This window comes from Pleurodeles waltl, chromosome 10 (assembly GCF_031143425.1).
Source record: "Pleurodeles waltl isolate 20211129_DDA chromosome 10, aPleWal1.hap1.20221129, whole genome shotgun sequence".
Classification (NCBI taxonomy): domain Eukaryota; kingdom Metazoa; phylum Chordata; class Amphibia; order Caudata; family Salamandridae; genus Pleurodeles; species Pleurodeles waltl.
The window spans coordinates 230,954,008-230,975,484 of record NC_090449.1 but is presented as its reverse complement, the minus strand read 5'-3'; the positions used below and the strand labels follow the sequence as shown (position 1 = coordinate 230,975,484).

At 40.9% G+C, this 21,477-nt stretch overlaps 1 protein-coding gene across 1 annotated transcript in view; it reads left to right on the top strand.

Moving 5' to 3' along the window:
• Positions 1 to 21,477, top strand: part of TMC7 (transmembrane channel like 7) — a 304,277-nt gene that overhangs the window by 213,349 nt on the left and 69,451 nt on the right. Inside the window, exons 11-12 of the mRNA XM_069210233.1 lie at positions 4,229 to 4,326; positions 6,634 to 6,817. Coding sequence (XP_069066334.1) covers positions 4,229 to 4,326; positions 6,634 to 6,817 — 282 coding nt within the window. The remainder of the gene's footprint in view (positions 1 to 4,228; positions 4,327 to 6,633; positions 6,818 to 21,477) is intronic.

The window sequence follows — 21,477 nt, the reverse complement described above, 5'->3', positions numbered from 1 at the left end:
GGATATTGTGTTATTTGTGTGTTCTACTTCGAGACTGTGTTGTGTTTTTGACATTTGTTTGACTTGTTGCAACCTAGTGCATCATAAGAGAAATTAATATTTCTAAGTTGATTTTTTTCACAATGTGTGGAAATGCTGACTATGAAGGAAAATATACTGGCATAAAAGGCATAACATGGGTTGTATGTTATTGAATAAGATTAGAGCCCTTATATGTTATTCAAAAGTGATGTGTTTATTTTGTGGTGAAGTCACAATTCACTCGTTCTATCAAATGTATTTAAACAAATGCTGAACGGGTGTCAGTGTTGGGAACTTGTGAAGCGCATGCTAGCTGTAGCATTATTGTCCTAGTTTCACGTTTGCTTACTTCGTCCATGACATGAAAGCCAACAAAAAGGTTTTCTAATGTTTTCTAAATTAGAGCAAATTAGTCTCGCCTCATAAGATTTATAGGCAGAGTTTCAGATTGTAACAGCTGCAATTGAAAAAGACTATGGGGCCTGATTTAGAGTTTGGCGGAAGGGTTACTTTGTCACAAATGCGACTGATAGCCTTATTACTAGTGTATTATATGCTATGGCACTTGTAATACGGTGGTCAGGACATCAGTCATGTTTGTACTGGAGTACCCATGCACCAAACTCTAAATCATGCCCTTTAACTCCTTAAGTACACATGTAAGTTCTAGGAACACTGAGCAGAAAACAATCACAAATACAAATTTTAAACAAGAAATTTTAGTTAATAAGCCAGGCAAACTGTGTTATACTTCCCTCCTAGGGATTACCACAGATTTAAAAAAAGGTAACCAGTGAAGTTGCTGCAGCATGGGGGAAATGTGTGTGAATGTAGAGGTATGAAGAAGTAGCTGGGCAGCAGCATTTTTAACAAGGTGAAGCTAATGAAGAAAATATGGCTTGGTTAGATGTATGGCATTGCTGTAATTGTGTCTGGACGTATTTAAAACATTCACTTTTGCGAAGTGATGAACTGGGTCTCGGAAAGTTAAGAGATTTCACCCACATAAGCTGCCAGGCAATGATTTTGGATACATTAGTTACTTTGGATCTTAAAGACAACTTGGCATCTTTATAAATACCCCACGTTACAAACTAAAATGACAGGCAAGTTCCCATAGTCTGACACCAAGCCAAAATATTTAAAAAAGCAGTGTATGAAGGCACAAGCAACATTTCAGTTTTCTCAGGTTCAACTTCATAAAATTTGTGGACTTCCACTCCCTGAATAAAGGACAGGGAGTTAATCAAGTTGGATTTTCATCATTTAGAGTAAAGACTGATTCGGATTATCAGACAATCAGTTGTTTGTTGTCTGTGTTCATGTAAAATAGGGTTCATGATCTTGCAATAATTTTGCCAAGAGGAGAGTGTAGACGTTCAATAAGATAGATGACAAAATAAAACCTTGAGGTACATAATGACGAAGAGTATTTGGGTCTGCCCATTATGGTGGGGTCACCATACTAAGTTGTTTTCGTCTGTCAGCAGTGGAGTGAGCAATTTAAAAAATCTTCTCTAGAAACCTAGATTAGCAAACCTGGAGAGTTCTCAAATGATCAAAAGTGTTGAAGGCTGCCGACAAATTGTGGTGCACTAAGGCTAGAACACTGTTAGAAGTAAATCATCCAATGCTGAAACTTCAACCAGTTCTGTGATTCTACCAAGGCAAATGCATACTTGATCCCTGCTAAGGATACTGGCACTTTCAAAATAGTTTAAAACTAGAGCAAAACAGGTTTTTCTAGAACTTTACTAAGAAAAGGCAGCAGTGAAATTGGATGATAATCATTTTCATTTTCAAGGTCCAAATATTTTTTTCAGAAGTGGCTTCAGAGTACCCGTCTTCAATAGAGTAGGAACTAGACCTCTAGCATGATCCAGCAAGGCCACCAGGGCTTCTGGTGATATTCAAAACCTTAAAACCTACCCAGCATTTAACCTCTTGGCATTCATGGATGATAATATAAAATTACTCGTGTTGCAAAATGAAAATGTGTTTTTGTATTTCCTAATATGAAGAGCTTAACATATTTTTATTTCAACCGATAATTGATTACTTTGACTAGTTTCATAGATTCAAAGCTTGATTCATTACGCAGGCCATTTTGTGCAGATGATTTTTTGCTTATGCAAGAGGAACTTTAAGGTTTGAAATTTCTAGGAGTATAAACAATGCTCAATGAACATATGAATTTGTGATTCAATTGATATCGCATATGTGTTTTAAATAGTTTAATGACACCCTGGCTTTTTCAGCATATTTCCAACATATTGTTCACACTTTTCTTGTACATGGGGTTACGTTTGCACATAATGTGTTATGATTTTCTTAGGTTTATCTATTTGCTTGAATTGTTCCTCAGGAGAGTGATTTTTGATTTTTTTATATTTCTCAGAAGGGAATTGCTGTAAGACCAAATTAATTATGGGATTTTGGGGTACTCTTTTCTTGAAAAGTTGCACTGCGGTGTCAGTTGCCAGGAAACAGTTCAGGTTAATTATGCCATTTTCCCTGGGCTTGCCCTGGCTGCCTTTTTGATGTGAACTCTAGATTTGGTTAAGTGTCTCTCACACACTTATTGCTGGAAGATTGCCCCTCAAACACCCTACACCGCCTTGCTTTTGTAGCAATGTTTCGGTTCGTCACATCTTGGGGGGGTATTCTGTTGGTCTTCAAATGAATAGCCAAAAAGAGTTATAAGATCCAGGCTGGCTTTGTAATTAGACATGTGCTGCTGTTCTTCTGATAAGAGGTTATGATAACTGTATTTAGCTAGCAGATCTATCTTTTCATTGACATTTTAAAGGTTGATTTTTTGCAAATTTGAACCCCGTTTTGGAACTTGAATGTTGAATGCTAATTTGTTTTTTTGCTCCATTGTTTAATTGTAAGTTAAATTCTAGTCGCATGGATTGTACATTTATGAAACTTAGTCTGCTGTAAGGTCTTCTGCTATCAGTGTACCAGCTATGTTTCGAAAGTATGGTTTATCAGATTGTAAAGCACCATGCCACTATCTGGCCTGTGAATCCTGCAAAATAAATAAAATCAGAGATGCAAGGAAGACCCCATTCTGGTGAAGTGAATGTAACTTTCTTATAAAGTTAGTTCGCTTGGGTTGGTATATTCATAACTGACTCTCCTATCCTACCTGGTACTTTTTCATGCGAGTTCAATTTCTCCAATATTCTTCTACAACACTCGGCTGAGGAAGGTGTGGTTGAATACTGCGTGCTAGGATTGTGTGGCCTAGAATCCTAGCAAATAAAAATGTAAAATGTACTTTACTTACACTTGACCTGTTTTTCTGCTCTACACTATAATATTTTATTTGATAATAGTTCCTTTTCAGAGTTTTGGACTACGATTATGATACCTACGCAGGAGAGTTAGTAGTACCAGAAAGTATTTTTTTCTATCCAAAGTACCTCTACATTACATGGCAAGCAAAATGTTATCAGTAATTTTACTTAACTTTGCTGTTTCAGTAATCAAGTATTCCTAGGAGTATTTATTAGATCTGTGTAATCGACAAATGTTTCAAAAGTAAAAGAACATACTTTCACTGTATAGAAGGGAGGGGATGGGCTCGCAAACTCTCTTTTCAATTGATGGCACTTTCTTAAAGCAAAGAATTTTGAAAGAAGCATCCTCACAACAATAGACTATTGGAAGGTTAGAGTGTTTTTGACTTCAGGCCTTAATTCATTACTATACTCTTAAAACTTGGTACTTAATGAGATATGTATAATGTACATAATTATGCTATTTGAATACTTGGAATGATAATTACAGCAATAATTTTAAAGTGATTTGCAGTACAAAAAAGCAGTCTTTCTGAAAGGCATTAAATTGCTTATAACCACTGCTTATATTATTTTCTCAGAACTGTAGTTACAGCTATAGCTTGGTTGTTCACAATCTCTTTTTGCATGCTTGAAGGGACATAGTTAACCTTGTGCATTAACAGCCATTAGCTCCGGGATCTATGTATTGTATTGCAATAGCATTAATCCAGCTTTTTGTGCCCCTGAAAAGGCACTGAGTGTTCTGTTCTGTAGTCATTTGTTTGCACAATTATTGCCAAAGCAGTGTCTCCCAGCTAAATTTTTAGATGGCCCAGTCCCATCTAAAAATCTTCAGTGACTTTTAAACATTGCATACTCCTTTGTTCTAACATTGTATCCGTTTCTCTGTGTTTTAGTGCTGGGAATCTCGAGTTGGTCAAGAAATGTACAAATTGATGATTTTTGACTTTATTATAATTTGTGCTTTGACGATTTTTGTGGAGTTCCCAAGAAAGTAAGTAACACATTTATATGTCTGAATTTCAGTAAGTTTAAAGTAATATTGTCAAGGCATGCACATGTGGTTTACTTGGCTTTGTAAGCATGTCATTGGTATGTTAGAGCTTGGGCAGTATTTCATACTCTGTAATGAAACAAGAATTTAACTTGAGAGCACAACAATTCATGGAATAAAAGGGTCAGTTTATAGACCAGAAGCACACTATTATTACATATATCAAGGTATACATTCATTTGGATTCACACTAGTGTTGCAAACTGACCATTTGTACCACAAAATATATTAGTACCACACATTTTTTACGCACCCAGATTCTCTGGTTAGATTCTCATTAATCCCCTTTGAACCTGGGATATCACATTCTATTATAAAGCAAGATTATTCTACTGCCTTGCAATAGTACTGCACTGTAATTAGCAGTCTTGTGAAAAGTTGCACATTATGTGCACGCTTTAGGCACTATTTACAATGTGTAAGTCAGTGTATTGTAGATGTTTGCTATAATTCATGCAGATTTACTAGTTATCAGACTCCTAATGAGAACCCCATTGATATATCACAAATCATCGAATTTGAAATATAATCATGGGCCAGCAGATTACCCACATGGTGACTTTAGTACATTTGGTGGAAATGTGCAAAAACATTTTTTTTTCTCCATAGCCAAACCCTTGTCCCTGTAGAGAAGCTTCATCATAGGCACCCCTCTGTAATATGGGGTTTGTCTGGGTGTAAAAAGCTATATTAATGCCTTGGATGTCAATTCACTTTCATTCCAAGGGTAGCATGTTTTCTGCCTCTGTCTGGCTTCTTAGTTTTCTGAGTCAAGACTCAATTCTATATTATTCTGATGAGATCTCAAATGTCATTGAACTGGAGACCCGAATTGTTGACAGTTCAGGTGGTCCATGGGCGCTTTCTCAAGCTAAACCTCTGCATGCCCTAATCCAAGGGCAGCATTTCCTGTTCCTAGAGCCGTTAAGTATATTAATAGTCTCTCTGTCATTCATCTTCGTTAATATTAAGATGTCTCTTCTCATATGATGAGATGTTATGTAACTTGGAGCAACGATACGTCAACATATTATCACTGTAAGATATATGATAAATACAATAAACAGATTTAAAAAAAAAAGATGTCTCTTATCAGGAAGCGTTGTTTTTCCTTTATTTAATCTTTTGTTTTTTACAAATTCAAATGTTTTGCGGTCTTTACTCCATAATAATTGTTGCCTTGGTCCCATCCAGTTAGTTTAGCATCCACCTTAATATTTTGCATTATTCGTGTTGCTTGTTCCTTTACCAAAGTTGAGTGAAGTATGTTATTGTCTCTGTCAGCAACATGTCCTGAGCCAGTTTCTCTTTAGTATCTCAGTGCTGTGACTTTCGCCATACCACTCATATATTTCAGTGAAAAATGGAGACAGTGCTGTGAAACATTCTTACCTCAGGATATTTTCGGTTTCACGATTAGTAGTAATTTTCAGCAAACACTGAAGGAAGGCATGGGTTATACAAAGTTGTTGGTGCTGTCCTCAAGGAACTCTAGTAACAGTAAGGCTTTGTGTGGTAATTTGGAAATCAATTAATTGAACAATGTGTATGATTTTAAAAAAAAAATCTTTATTACATTTTTTATTTAGTTTACAAAAAACATAACATAATTTTAGTTGGTACAAAATAGTCTTTTAAAAATGTTTAGACTTCCATAAAATATTCAAGGGCTTTGTTTAAGAAAGATTTACATTTATGCCTTAAAATATTGTTCTCCAGTTCATCAAGTAAGACATCATGTCCATATTTACATTTTTTGCAACTGATATCTTGTTACTTCTAGAAAGTCTCACTGGTCTTCACTAAAATATCATGGGATACGTTGTCTCAACTCCCAGGCTACAAATGCAACAATTTCAAGTAGTCAAGAGTAATCCCCCTTTAGAAGCTTTGAAGAAAGTGGGATACCCCAAGAGAAAGTGTGGATAGCTAAGTTTGTTGGTCATAAACTTAGTTACTGTTGAGACCAGTGAGTACCTGTTGCAGACAGCAAGGAACCCATACGTGTAAGGTCACCCTTCCAAATTGATTTGACAGATTGATTCTTCAAATTTACCCTAAACCCCATCTGATCAAAAGTTTGTTTGAAGGCTCATGTTGCAAAGAATGTAAAAGGACACCTGCATTCCAATAAAAATAGAAACTGCACAATTAACATTGTAGTAACATTATCGTAGAGCATCTTGCATAATCATGATGAGACTCAAATAATTGCTTTATTTTAAATCACTAATGTTTTGTTTACAGGCTTATTGTTACATATTGTCCAAATAAATTGGTTCAGTGGTGGGGACTACAAGAATTTGAGATTCCTGAGAACGTACTGGGTATTGTTTATGGGCAAACAATCTGCTGGATTGGAACTTTCTATTCACCACTTCTTCCTGCAATAGCAACTGTGAAATATTTTATCATCTTTTACATTAAAAAGGTGAGTACTTTTGTCATAACGTTTAGAGGGCTATATAAGGTTGAGGTGCAGATATGGAAGGAATTTATGCATGTTTTGCAAAATGTGCATATATTTTTCCTACACAGTAATCCGGTTGTTGCCAATGTTAAATGTATAAAATGAATTTGTTTCATTGTGAAAACTCAAATTCACTTATATTTACTGCCACCATTATTCCAATCTTTATTGGTTAAAGTGTGTGCTTGTTAGATCGGTGCATGTGACACGTCTGTAGAGTTTTAATTTCTTCAATAGTGAGTTTTAAACTGTTTTGATTGTACCGCCATGATAACACTTGTCTGTGGGTAACTTAGACCTCTTTGATATGTTGCAGAAAGATGTATTATTTAACATCATGTAGCTGATTTGGCATTTGACGTTGTAGCGGTTCTGTCTTAAAGTCATCAATTGGTGCCTTAGCAGATCTTATATTTAAGAGATACGCAACTTATTATACCGTTTAGACTTTAGTTCTGACACGGTTTTGAAGTTTGTGTCCTGAAGTGCAGCAGAAAGTAATAGGTCTATATGTGAAAGTACCTTTTTTTTGCCTGTCACTCCCGTTTTCTGTGGCCTAATGATGATGGTTTTATATAATTACTCAATGTGGCACTACTGTCCAGCCCCCACTGCATGTGTTCTTGTCTCTAAAACATGAGAGAATTGGCTAACTCCTAATTGGCCTAGTTAACTTTCCAGTAAGGCTATACTGTATTGTGTTGGTATAGAAAAATAAAATGTCACCTGTGGACTGCAGCAGATGTTGTGCTATCCACTAGACTGACAAAGAAAACAGAGCTTCGGGCCTACTAGTGTAGCCTGACTCGTGGAGCTTTTAAACATGCAGGCAAGGCCCTCAAAATAACCTGTTGTGACAGGAAAGAACAACACTTTTTAAACTATTGAACAAGCCACTCCTATGCAGACCATTTACATTAAATACTACTTAAAAATGGTTCATGCAAGAATTTAGTGCTGGTGTGCACCTACAGTGACTTTCCGTCAAAAGCTATTTTCACTGTGCCGGGCAGTAGCTGCTCCTATATGGGAAACAAATTCAGAGAAAAAAATAATTAAATCCATCAAGATTTATAAAGCGCAGCAAATCACCCATGAGGGTCTCATGGTGCTGGTTTTGCTAGCTGCAAAGTGTTCTGTTAATTCGAACAGCCATGTCTTGAGTCCTTTTCTGAAATACCGGAAAAATGCAGAGTTTCTGAAGTGCAGGGGAAGGTCATTACAGGATTTGGCCACCAGATGAGAGAAGAAGTGTCTTCTGCTTTTGGATTGGTGGATCCGGGCGATGTCTGCGAGGAACAGGGAGGCAGATCGCAGGTGTTTGGTCAGTTGGTTAGTTTGCTGATGTATGCTGGTCCTTCATTGTAAACGTCTTTGTATGCATGGGTCAGCATCTTTAACCTGCATCTTTCCTGCAGCTTCTTGAGGTGCGGGATGATGTGAGTCGGTCTGGGGAGGTCAAGAATGAGTCTTGCTGCTGAGTTTTGTATTGTCTGTAGTCTCTTCAGGAGGCATGCAGTGATTCCAACGTGAAGAGTGCTTCCTTAGTACAGCCTACTGGTGATGAAGGATTGAGTGACGGTCCTTCTGGTGTCGATTGGGAGCCACCAGAAGATCCTACAGAAATGCATAGGCGGTGGAAGCAAGCAGACAAGATTGTATTCATCTGTTTCTGCATAGATAACTTGTTGTCCAAGATGGTGCTGAAGTTGCAAGCGTGGGCTGTCTGGGTGGGAGAGGGGCTGTGTTCATTAGGCCACCAAGTGTCATTCCATGGTGACATCTTGTTCCCAAAGATGAAGACATCCGTGTTAAGCTTGAGGCAGTTGTCCTTCTTCTACTTTGCAACATTTACCATACATCTGTGGAAGTTGGTTCTGGTGGTTGAGGGGTCTTCTAACAGCGAGAGGATGAGCGGGTTGTCATCGGCATAGGAGATGATGTTGAGTCTTTACGATCTGGCTGTTTTGGCCAGGGAAGCCATTTACATGTTTAAGAGAGTGGGCTGATGGATGATCTTTGTGGGATGTGGAGACTGATTCTCTGGGTTCTTCAGGTGAGGTATGAGGTGATCCATTAGAAAGCATCTTCTTGGATTCTGATTTGCTGGAGTCTGGTGGGAAACGGTGTCAGAGGAGGCTGACAGGTCCAGGCGCCTGCTACTTCGCCTCTGTTTAGGAGGGGCCTGATGTCATCAGCGGTTGCGATCAGGGCTGTCTCTGTGCTGTGGTTGGCTTGGAATCCGGATTGAGAGGGCTGCAGGAGGTTGTAGTGTTCCAAGTGTTTGGTGAGTTACTCATTGATTGCCTTTTCAAAAACCTTCACCGGAAAGGGGAGCAGGGAAGTGGGTGAGTAGTTCTTCGGATCTGCTGGATCAGCGGATGGTTCCTTCAGGAGTGGCTTCACTTCTGTGTGTTTCCAGTCCTCAGGGAAGGAGGCCGGAGTGATGGAGGTGTTCAGGGCTTTCTTGAGCTTGTCGCCAATCGTCTTGCTGCTGAGGTTGAAGATGTCATAGGGACATGGGTCCGAAAGTGCTCCTGAGTGGGTGCAGGAATGATTCAACCACTTTTCAAATGTTTTATTAAAAATCAAGTTCACTGGTGAAGTATGATTTTTTTTTTTAAATAAATATTTAGGAAAAGTAACTTTTAAATGATAAAGTTACCCTATCTGCACTTCTAGTAGGCAAATTAAAGCTAGCCTAACTGCAGCTGAAACTGTCAGTGCTTCCCCTTTATGAGCTGTGAAAACTGCTCCTGGAGCACAAACAAAGCCTTATGCTTTTTGGCACAAAAACCTGGGTGTTTAGTATGTCACTCTCAGCTCAGAAAGGGCAGCGGGGGAGTGGAGGAACTTCATTAACTTGAAAGGAACCAGGGTGAAGCCTGCCCATTCATAGTTAAGTGTAAAGAGAGGCCTTGTTAAGCGAACCTTTTCTTTTTGGCCCATCTATAGCCAGCTTGTTACAATCCCTGTGGGAGGGGAGCTGGTACCAGAACCTTTTTGGTGTAGTTGAGGAGGAGGAGGACACTCCTCAATTCCCTTAACACACCCTTAACTGGCACACCAGCAGGGTTAAATTGCAGAAAGGATACTTAGATGTTGGCTTTTACTCAGAATAGTGCTGTGTCTGAAAATAGCAAGGCAAACAGGGCGTACTGCATAAGTAAGAAGGGTTGCCCCGGGAACCTTTATCTCACTGGATAGGGAGTAACAAATAGTCACTCCTACCCCCTGGCAAGTAAATTCTACAGAAGTGGCACCTCACCCACAGCTCTTCAGAAAACATCTGGAGTTGAGGAAGAACAGAAGAGAGCTGGACTTGCTGTCTATGAAGTGTGGAGACCTGAAGGCTTGGACCTTGTCCCACTGGTACTTAGGGCTGAGTAGAGGACTTCAGTTGCCATTTGGCTGACTTCCTGTGTGGCTACAGGGAGCCAACAATCTGCAAGTGGCCTTTTTCCTGAAGTGTCTAGGGGACCAGTAGGGATTAGACCTTCCTAGTGGCCTCTGCATGACTAAGCCTTGGCCCATCAGTGTTGTCACTGAAGCCCTGGGACCCTTTGAAGAGACTAAAAGGAACTGCTCCAGAAATTCTGAAAAGATGGAACTTAGAACATTCTCATAATGAACTCCAGAGTGTACGTGGGACCTTGCAGCAAAAGTGTCAGATTTTGAGAGCAATATGTCTGATCAATTTTCATGCTTGTACTGCTGGAGGATTTTGAGCTCCAGGGGAAAAAAACGTAAATCCCAATTTAGAGTTTTGCTGATTGTTATTCTGTCCGCTTTATTATTACAAGTACATTAGGATACAATGCACTTGTGATAGGCTGATAGGATATCTGTTATGTTTGTGACTGTGTACCCATGTGCCAAACTCTAAATCAGACCTTAAGTCTGAAGGTGGGTGAAGGCACAAAAAGTATCTGATCAAGTAGAGGACTTACGGTAGCATGAAATTTGAACTTTCCTACCTGGAGATTATCCTGCTGAACCAAACAGCTTCAGGGGGAACTCGTCTAACAGCTATCTTTGTTTGAGATGACTTTGCTACACACAGCCAGCAGCTTCCCCCTTCTGGACAGAGTTTTGACTTCAATTTCTGAGAGTAAGACGGAAGGGAAAATCTTTGAACACGTTGATCCGCTGGTTAATCTGTCCCATCGTGATTGGCCTGAAATTGTGCCTAGGTCCCTGTCACATACAAACAGTGACTTCTGATGATTATTTTACTTTTCCAGAACCACTTACCCTAAAACATTAAAGTTATTTTCTCCAGTTCCTGTTATTGGACTTTAATCACACTGGTGTCATTTTTCTCATTAACATTTTCTTAATTTTTTGCAAATTGACTTTGAGATTTTTGTGTTGTGTTTTGACTCTCATTGTTTTGTGTGTCTGTGTACTTCATATACTTTATCTTAAGTTAATCTTATCCATTCTGTGCCTTGGTGAACAGGGGCTGAGCCCAGGTTTGTTTATTGAACTTGTGTGTTGGACCAGGATTTTGGAATTTATGAATTGGGAAGAACGCCCATCCTCCCCCAATTACTAGCTCATTTTCTTTCATCTGCCTTTTTCGTTACTGTTTGTAAGCTCTCAAAGATTGGAATATGTATATGATGCACACACACAACAGAACAGTTTGGCTATGAAGAGTAATTTGTGGCTCATGTGGTTTTAAATTGGGGTTTCAGAATATTTACGCCCACGGATGTCCCAGCACCATGTCAAACAGTTGTCAGAAGAGCAACAAGTCCAATCCCACCAGTCTGGAAAAGGATAAACGGTAGCTCAGGTCCTCCCCAAACTCCCAATTATTTCCCCTAATCTTGATGACTGCTAAAGAGGTTCAGCTATCATTGATGAACTCAGCATGTTTCCCTTTATTGTAAGTCCCATTTTGATTTGTGGTGAAAATTTAGCTTCCTTCTCCTCATGAAAATCCTATGGATATTGTAAGAACCATTTCTTAACATAATATTCAAACCCGTTTTGTGAAAAAGGATGATACTGAATCAACTTTGCTTATTTTTCATAGTTTATACCGTTGACTGAATTTACTGTAGGTGTTGCAACGTCCTGAAGTATGAGGCAATATTAATGAACTAAAAGTACACAATACATAAAGTTGACAGATAGCAGGTAGTAGGCAAGAACATAATTTATAGGATGTTAATATAGTAGTGAGTTCAAGAACATTCATCTGCTGTGTATCTGTGCCATTGACAAAACATCCTGGGGCTTGTACTTTGATGGGGCAATAGAAATAGAGGGGTGCATAGTTCTTTCATGGGAGTTAGTGGAAGAGGTAAGCTTTTGTTGCTGCTGGGACTTGCAACAGAGTTGTGTCTTTACACATATGAGATGGAAGCACATTCCACACGCTGGGTGCAGTGAAGGAGCACATTTCATCTGTTTTTTTAGATCTGGTGAAGATTATTGTGAGCTGAGTGCAGGTTGTGTGTGAGGCCAGACCTTTTAAAAATGTTTAGGGCTGATGGATCTGGCAGAGCTCTTTGAGCATTTGTTGCCTTTTATGTTGCCATAAATTAGATGGCCTCCTTCATTTTTGAAGAGACTGGATCGTGTCGCTGAGATTTCTAGACTATTACAGTATTTACATAGATAAGTAAAAAATTAGTTAGTGTGATGGACATGCCCACATGTTTGAAATTGCAATAAAAACAGTGTTTAAAAAATAGGTTTAGTGGATGGTTATTTATTGTAATAATACAGGGAATTTAATGTTTAAATATTTTTGAGTTTGCAGTAAGTAGTTTTAATATATAACGCTATATAAGCTGTGATCAAACTATCTGTTTCAGTTGTTTATGGCACCTTAATTATCACAGCGTCTTACAAGTGTCCTAAAGCATGGTTCATTTTGTGGCATAGTGTTAGATTTTGCCTTTGACTTATGTTCATAGATACAACCTTTCATTAAGAAGTTAGTCCGGTACCAGTGTGATAAAGGTGCCCACCTCTCCACATTCCTCTCCTTACTTGCAGAAAGGCTGTGCTGCATTGCTAGATTTGGTGTCCGCTCTGGTATCCCAGGGTAGGTTATTTCTGCACAGCAGGTCGCAGTTGCCTTCTAGGCATTGAAGATAGTCTGCATCCAAACCCATTGTCCAGTTTCTGACATTTCATAGGGAGCAGTTAATCAAACATACAAAGAGTGAAACTGGTGCTTTTCGAAGATGGTTGGAATCCAAGACTGATATTTTGGTCTTCGATCTAGGTAGCTTGAGGCTGATCTGTCCATCTTTTATATCCTCATTATAAGCTCTTTTAATAGAAGTTTGAATTGGCTGTTGGTGCCCTTGACTTGCAAGTGCATTTGTGTGATATCTATGTTAGGGGGGGAAATGGATTTCATATCACTGCAGGAGGCACATAGTTGAAGTAATGTACATGTTGAAGAGTGAGATCACTGGGGGGATTTTGCATGTGACTGCTTTGGGATCTGAGACTGGGATACCCCTTCAAATGCCATGTTATTTCTATACAAGGAGACATTTAAATCACTGTAGCCCTTTGGTGCTAATTCTGTCTTTCAAGTTAAAGGCAGTGTGTTGGCACTGTGTGAGCTTTTGATTCATAAGCGGTCACCAAATTCAGTAGTATCAGCATCCTGCAATTCTCTACCATGCAGTGACAGCCAGCCCTTAGCGACACAGCAGGGGGAGTTTGGAGGTTGACATGACTCTAACTGAGCTCTAAGGCAGTTCACATATCTGCAATTGTGAACAATTGGAATGCCATTACGCATTCTGTTGTATATTTGACGGATCTCCATCTTAAATTGATTATGCTTTTTTGTTAGAAGGACCATAGTTCTCTCCGCATCTATTCGAGCTCAATGATTGATTATTTTGTTATGCTCACATAACGCTGGTTCTTGAAATCTCCCATTGCAAGTACAAGATGTAGCATTTAGAGACCTGGCCTTCTTTGCATCTTATAGCGAAGTACTGATGCGCTATTGTGAAGAAAATGTCATGGATGACATATAATGGGACAGGATTTGTGATGTTCTCAAGACAGTAACCAGGGGAGTGAGGATAGCCCACACTACAACTATTATTCATTTTGATAAATTGAAAGCAAAAGACTAACTACTCTCTGTAGATGTACACGCAGCTGCATAGGACAAGAAGTGAACTAGAGACTCTCCTCACAGGTGATGTAAAAGTTAAGTTATTCTGTAAGAAACAACTGTATTATAAAAGTCAGGAGTCTGAACTACCAAGATTGCTGAACTTGGGTGAGGGGTCTCAAGGCCGGGGGTTGGGGGGCGCTGGTCACATAAGAGCGAGACTCCCAAGGTGCTCATCCTCGCCAATTGCTAGGAGGGGAACCCGTCAAGGGACTGTCCTGACTGACCAAAGTTGCAGCATATATGCTAAACAAACTCCCCCTGCTGGGTCTGATGGTCCGGCTGCCAGCTCAGCGAAGGGGTTTTTTCGGCGATTTGCAAAACAATCCAATGAGACTGCATCCATGAGGATAGATTCTGACTTTGACCAGGACCTATCAATGTTGACTATGCTCTCCCTTATGGAGGTAACTTTCCAGATAATGCTAACGGCCCTTGTGCTGAGCAACACCCAAAATGCAAAGCTAATTCAGCTGCTCGAAGAAATCGGTAAATCCCTTAATGGTGGAGTCAAGGATGTTTCTTTTGGTGGTGGCCCTAATGCGGTGCCTCTCGAGTCTGGCATTATCCCTACTTTTCAGGAGGTGATACCTCCTACTGTTTCTTTGGCAAATGGAGGGATGTACATCTCAAGATATCCTTACCTAGTTATAAAAAGGGGAAATGTTTTTAGGAAAAAGAGTTTTATCTAAACTTAGTCATACTCTACTACCCAAAATGAGTGGGCAAGATGGCTCATGGAAGGAAGGGAAGTAGAAAAGGGGTAGGTTCATCAAAAGTGCACGGAGCAAGGGCGCTTGGTCAGTCTTCTGTGTTTCTAACCCCGATGGTGATCCCGTTGAAGAAGAAGAAGCCTCCCGTCAGGAGAAGGCCTGGTAAGAGATCCATGGAGAGGTTGAGGGAATCACTAGGCATAGAGAAATCCAAGGATTGCTCAATGATATTAAAAGAGACAACTGGGTGTAAAAGTACTAAAGAGAGACCTCCTACCAAATTTGCGTGCATAGTTTTTGCTCTGACAAAAGGGAGCCCAAAGTTGGCCTGAAAAAGCCCCCTCTTGTCCAAGAAAGAGGCAAACCTTAGTCTAGAGTGCTGTTGTAGTTATTCCTAAGGTTACAGTCTAAAAGGAAAACACAGTGCTAAGTTAGTCGACCCCTGAATAGATCTCGGTTGTTAAGCATATTTGCTAACATTAATAAATTAAGGGGTATTACCTCCAAAGATTTAGCACTGGTTAGTTTTAAAACTATACCTGGTGAAGAACTAACCAAGGTACCCAGGTAACTGGGTACTAACCAAGTTGCCTCAGAGGAGACAAAGAGCCTAGTTGAAAACTATGTACCATCTTTGGCAGCAAATGGAATCTGCCTTTGTGAAGGAATTGAGGTAAACTGGAGGCCACGGGGGAAACCAGGGGGAGAGTAGTTCTCATTAGATAACTCCCTTTCTGTGTGAACATGTAGGGATAAAGCATAATCAAATTACCTTTTCCAGGTTCTTGGGTGGAGGTCAGAGAACTGTGGCTGTTAGGAGCTGGAGGGAACGGGATAGGTCCCACGAAAGAATAGTTACTATCATGTTCCAAAATTATAGAGCCCCAAAAGTGAGCAATTGAAAGTTTTCCCACCCATTCGATTTTGATGAGTTTAGTAGCAGTTTTGGTTAGCTACGGCAGTGATATATTCCGAAGGAAGGAGAGTGGCACCTCTTTGAAGATGTGCAGGGATGCCATTTCCTGGCCAGGAGTTGGGGAGGGGCAGAGGATATTTGTTGGTAGGAGGCAGGGCATCCACAGCCAGGTCGTATCTTGGTATGGAACATATACATGGTTAAATCATTCGCTGAAGCAGAAAATTATAGAGAAGTCTCGACCAATTACCCAGTGTTGTTCCTTCAGGAGACCTGGCTGTTGGAGTACCCAGAGGTTTGGTTGTTCACTGCTGTGTTTCAAAATGCTAAGGCCTCTGTAACCGGTAGAGCAGTGGGCGGTTTGCTAACATTGGTCTCTGTCCGCTTTGGGAGGAAGGTAAGCATCCTTCAAACTTCTTGTGGTTAGGCTCTTGCTGCCTTAATTGACTTGTTTTCTAATGGTGTGGGGTTGAAGCAGATGGTTTGTCTTAATATATATGTTCCCCCAATTTGCCCCCTTCTGGAATCTGAGTTACGCAATTTGATCAATGAGGTGAAAAGATTATTTAATTATCCTGATGCCTTGTTTGTGGTGGGAGGCAATTTTAATTAAAAATCAGCTTTTGGGGACTTTGAGGAGTCAACAAATGAGGTAAAGAAAGGGGATGTGATGGTTTTATCCTGTTTAGCCTAGCTGACTTGATTAATGTCAACGGCCGATGCAGTGACGACATTCCTGCCTTCGGAGCATTTAAACATTGTAATAGTGATATATACCTATCTTCGTTCCTGCTCATCAGTTTCTTCAGGTGAAACATTTTAGAGTCATTGATTTAGGGGTGAATGACACTTCTGCTCCTAACATGGAGTTTAGAGATTCTGTCTCATTATGTGAATGTATTTTCTTGTCTCCAGAGGAAGGTTTACCACAGGAGAATTTGTGTTGTGATTATGGAAGATGCCTTGCAAACCCTCCCATAAATCAATTTCGAGCCCTTGGATCTGGAAACAAGTAAGGCTGGTACTCCAGATTAACAAATTAACTGCTAACCCATTTCAAGCTGGTAACGGGGGGTCCTCCTAAATCCAGTGGGACCACAGGTAAGGGGAATATCTGGTTTGATGACAATTGTCAGGCGGGTAGAAAAGTGGTGAATAGGAATAGACCCAAGCAACATCAGCCAAGAGAAGCTGTGTGATTTTCGAAAACCACCTATAGAAATCTATGTACCCTTAAGAAGAGGAAGTTTTAGAGGTCAAATTGGGAATTAATGCTGGCTGCCATTGTGGACAAGAATAGTAGGACATTTTGGTGGCTTTTCATCACCTTCTTCTCTTAAGGCACAGATTATTGAGGCAGACTGGTAAATCTTTATTCACTCACTTTATAGTGGCGGATACTCTGAGAACTGGCTAGCAATCCAGACTTGTTCCCAAGCTGAGTTAGAGGTGGTTACAAATACTCAGGCGCCTGTAATCATGTATGAAATAATTAGTAATTTGAAGGCCTACAGGGCAGGTGGCCCCGATGACTTCTCATCCGTACTTTTTCAGAAAGATCCTTGGAAGCGAGTGTGTTCTTTAAGTTGGGTAATACATTCAGGCTGCTTCTCAGATCCTTGGAAAGGAGTCAGAGTGGCGCCCATTCATAAAAAAGGCAAGTTGGATAAGCCTGCCAATTATCGCTTGATTAGGCTGTTAGATATTACCCTTAAATTGTTCGCTCTAACCTTGCTGAAGCTTTTAGCTGCTTGGGCTTTTGACTCTGAGCTGATCCCTGTAGAGCTAGGGGGTTTCATACCAAAGTATTCCACAATGGATCACTGTTTCATCCTGTGGGGAGTCGCAAGGAGGTCAGTGGAGCTGGCAAGCGGCTTGTGCTGCTACTTTGTTGACTTCCGAGCGGCCTTCGGCAGAGTGGACCGCATTATGCTTTGGCGCAAACTCCAGTTTAATATCTCTGGGGTTTTGGTTTGTCTGCTGACGAAGCTCCACAGTGATAACTGGGTTCAGGTTGACCTTGATTTGTTAGCTTGTTGAGGAAAATCCCAGTAGAGAATGGTCTGTAACAGGGGAGCGTTAGCCCCCTTGCTATTGGGTCTGTTCATTGCGGCCCTTCCCCAGACGTTAGGTGCTACTCAAAGTTTTTCCCTCAAGATTGAGGGCAGGCATATTAGCTGCCTCTTGTATGCAGATGATCTTGTGGTGATGGATCTTATGCGTATTGGGCTCCTAAGAAAACTCAATGCCCTAAACTCCTACTGTTTCGAAAATAAATAAACTAATAATGTTGATAAAATAAAGACATTGTTATTTGCTAAAAAGAAAAGGACCTCTTAGGAATGAACAGTTGAAGCAGGTCCGACAATACAAGTATTTGGGTATGGCTTTTGCAGATGATCTGCGCTGGGATAAAGATATGGCCTCTTTGACACTTTTCATATCAGCTGATGTGAAGGCCTTAAAAAGGTTTGACCATAGATTTGCCACCTATACCTTTAAGCAATTAAGTAAGGTGATCTGGGAAAACGTATTTATTAGGCTGTTTATAGGTCTGAGGTGCCGGCAATGGATGGGCAAGCCTCTTGGGAGAACTAGAAGGGTGCACTCTGAAATTGCTCCTTGACCTACCTAAAAGTGCGATAATTAAAGGCGTAAGGAGGGAGCTAGGAACTGTTGCTTAGAGTACCTTTGCAGATGCAAGAGCCCTGCGCTTTAATTTTTGTATTTAAAACTAGGTTTCTGGTGTAAAGCTATCAGCTGTAAGCCTACCTGAGGTGTAATGTCAACCTTTCCTCACAAGAGGAACCCCGTGTCCGTAAGGTTGGAGTGCATAGGGGTCCCTGACTTGCTTATGGTGGAAGATTAAGTACCACAAATCAGTTGAATAAAGTGCACCCTTAGGCAATGTGCAGTTGAAACTAAGGGAAAACATGCACTACCTTAAGAAAAAGAGCTATGTTACCCCTCCCTCATTTCTCAGGAGAGTGTGGACCTTTCCCTCTACTTATATATAATCCCTGATAAATTCTAGAGATTTAAGGATTGGCATTGACCCTGGATGTAGATGCCAGGTCTAAAGGGGAAAATTATTGAGAACCTGGGCCAGTGTCCCTGTTTATGGGGTCGTAAGTATTCAGTAAGTCATCTTCTGATGGACTGTATATTCTTTGTTGAGGCGAGGAGGAAAATTCTCTGTCCTGTTGTTATAAAATATGGGATTCGGTCTCAAGATGAGGGCCTCAATCTAATATGTGGTCTCAGGTTCCAAGATGTAGCCATTGCTACTGTTCAATTCTTGCGGTGAATTGTAATTTCTTATGCCAGGTGCTTTCTTGTTAAGTGATCTAGACTTGCAATAGGATTTGTCCTCCCAGGTTGGCAGTGGTTTATCCATATCAGATAGGCCGATCCTGACCATGGTAGGAAGTTGATTGAATGGGATACCGGGGATTGTGATAGTTGTCATGCTCACAGCACTTTATATTGTTGGTTTGGTAACATGAGATCTATGCCCTAGGTAATTTACTATACTTATCCAGTAACTGCTACTAGGTATATTATAGTGGGTTTGGTTGGCATGCTGCATTTTATATTGCCTTAGTAGGTTAAATGAGCTGCTTGCCTTAGGTGATTTATTCCCCCCCCCCCCCCCCCCACCCCCTCAGCTGCCCCTGATAGGTATGGGACAATGAGCTGTAACCTTCTATTGAGCTTTGTGTCTTCTAAATAGGCGGGTGCCAACCAGGTTAGAAAGTAGACTATTTGGACCTCAGGGCTTATGATAGTTTGGCCCTGTACTTTGCACTTTAATATTTTCAACTGGCAAAACAAGTTGTATGTCATTGGAATTTAGCATCTCTCTAAAAGTTATTAAGAACTGTGATATTGTGCTGTGGATGTTTACTAAGTTGTGTTCCTATCTGATAGGCTAGTACTTACCTTGCTAGGAACTTGATGGAATGAGACCTTGGGAATTGAAATTGCAAGGTAGTATGGCCTTGCACACTGCACTTTATAGTATCCTACCTGGCTAAACGATTTGTATTCCATGGGTAATTAATTATATCTTAAACATTTTTAATAGGTTTTTAATAATGTGCCATGATCTTTGACTGAGTTTTAATGTGAAGAAATCTTAAATTTTATACTGTTTGTATTTACTTCAGGTGAAGATAAGTGTTGGGGATTAGATGCAGTTAGGTGTTATGTATTGATCTTATGCTATTTGTATTTACGTGAAAGACTCTTGTTTCTGGAACTGGGGGGCCGCGTACTGAATTGCCTAGAAGTCCTTGCCCCAGGAGGCCACCCACTAACAGCTTTCAGGTCCAGAGGCGCATTTGAGGATTGCTAGAGGCCTGCTGCGTGGGATGCTCCCAGGCGTGTGCCTGGGCGAAGACCAGACCAAGAGCGGGCCAGTCTGCACCCGTCCACGCCCAGACAAGGCTGGGCCACACCTCTAACTTCTGTTCTTTAGTTCTCTTGAGAATAAAAGCTTTGGATGTGGTACGCTGTTTTTTACTTATTGGAAATATAGAATATGGGCAAGCGTAACATGGTGGGAGGCTCTGCTGCCCAACCAAAATAGACCAGCATTGACTCTGTTGCAGAGAGTTATTGGGGTAGTAGCAAACCAGATTGAACTCAGGGAACAAAGGTTATTGTTTGGGCCCATGGACACTCAGGGCAAGAGGGTAACACCCACAGTATCAGTCCCGCCCGAGGTTCGGGGAAATTTGATGAGTACAATGACCTTAGTGGAAGAGGCCCCCAATAGGAGGACCTATGTGCCATTAGACCTCGGTGTCGCCTCAGCACCACATGACCCCAAACCATTGGACTTTGTCCTTCCTAGCGGCGGGGAAGTAGTTAAAGCATCTCCACTTGAGCCATCCACTAAATGTAAGACGCAAGGGCCAAACAATGTGGGGGAAACACCCAAGGCAGGGGTAATCAGTTAGGGAAACGCAACAACCCCTGTGTCGGCTGGGAGCCTGGATGTGGAAGAACTGACCAAGTGGGTTGAATCAATCATCAAGACTCATTTCATTGTTTGCAGTTCTCCAAAGGAAGGGCAAGAGTTACTGAGACCCTAAATACTCCAATCGATATGACTGGGGGTAGGATATTTGTTAAGCCATGAGAGACGCACAAGGTATTTGAAATCAGAGACAAATCCCGTTGCTAGAGGGAGACCACATTAGTTAACGGAGGCCACTGTTGAAGCTATCAGAACTATCCCTAACCCTAAACAGGGTGAGATTTTCAACGACTTAGCCAGTGTCAGCAACAGCCACCAGTGGCATCTGTTCAGGCTGGAGGCCCCGGTTGTCAGGAACTGGAGAATGGGGTGTCACAATTTTTGGCACATACCCAGTTAAGTCCTGCAGTGTCTAGACTTCACTTCCTTCGAGATTCTACCCCTTTTGTGGCTGTTTTGGTAAATGTAGCCCCCCTGTTCAGTGGGGTACTGGAGTCTACTGGTGAATTAATCCAGAAAGCAGCCCATTGGTGTTCCATGAAGGGGGGGGCTGGCGAGTGGTGACTGTGAGAACATCATTATGGTCAGACGCCTGGGTTGGTTGGGGTAAGGGGATAAGGCTTTTGCAGGGGATTGTGTATTCTTGAATTTTAGGTATCCAATTATTGTAAGATGTTTACTGCTAGTGGGGGCAGAAAGAGTGGGATATTACAGCCCTCCCTCTAGGTTTTTTTTGATTTTTTTTAACCCCCGATATGGGATCGGAGGCCAAGGGCGTGGGCATGGCTGAAGGAACAACATTGTGTAGGGAGGAGTGTTTCCACCCCCCAAATTGGAGCTGTC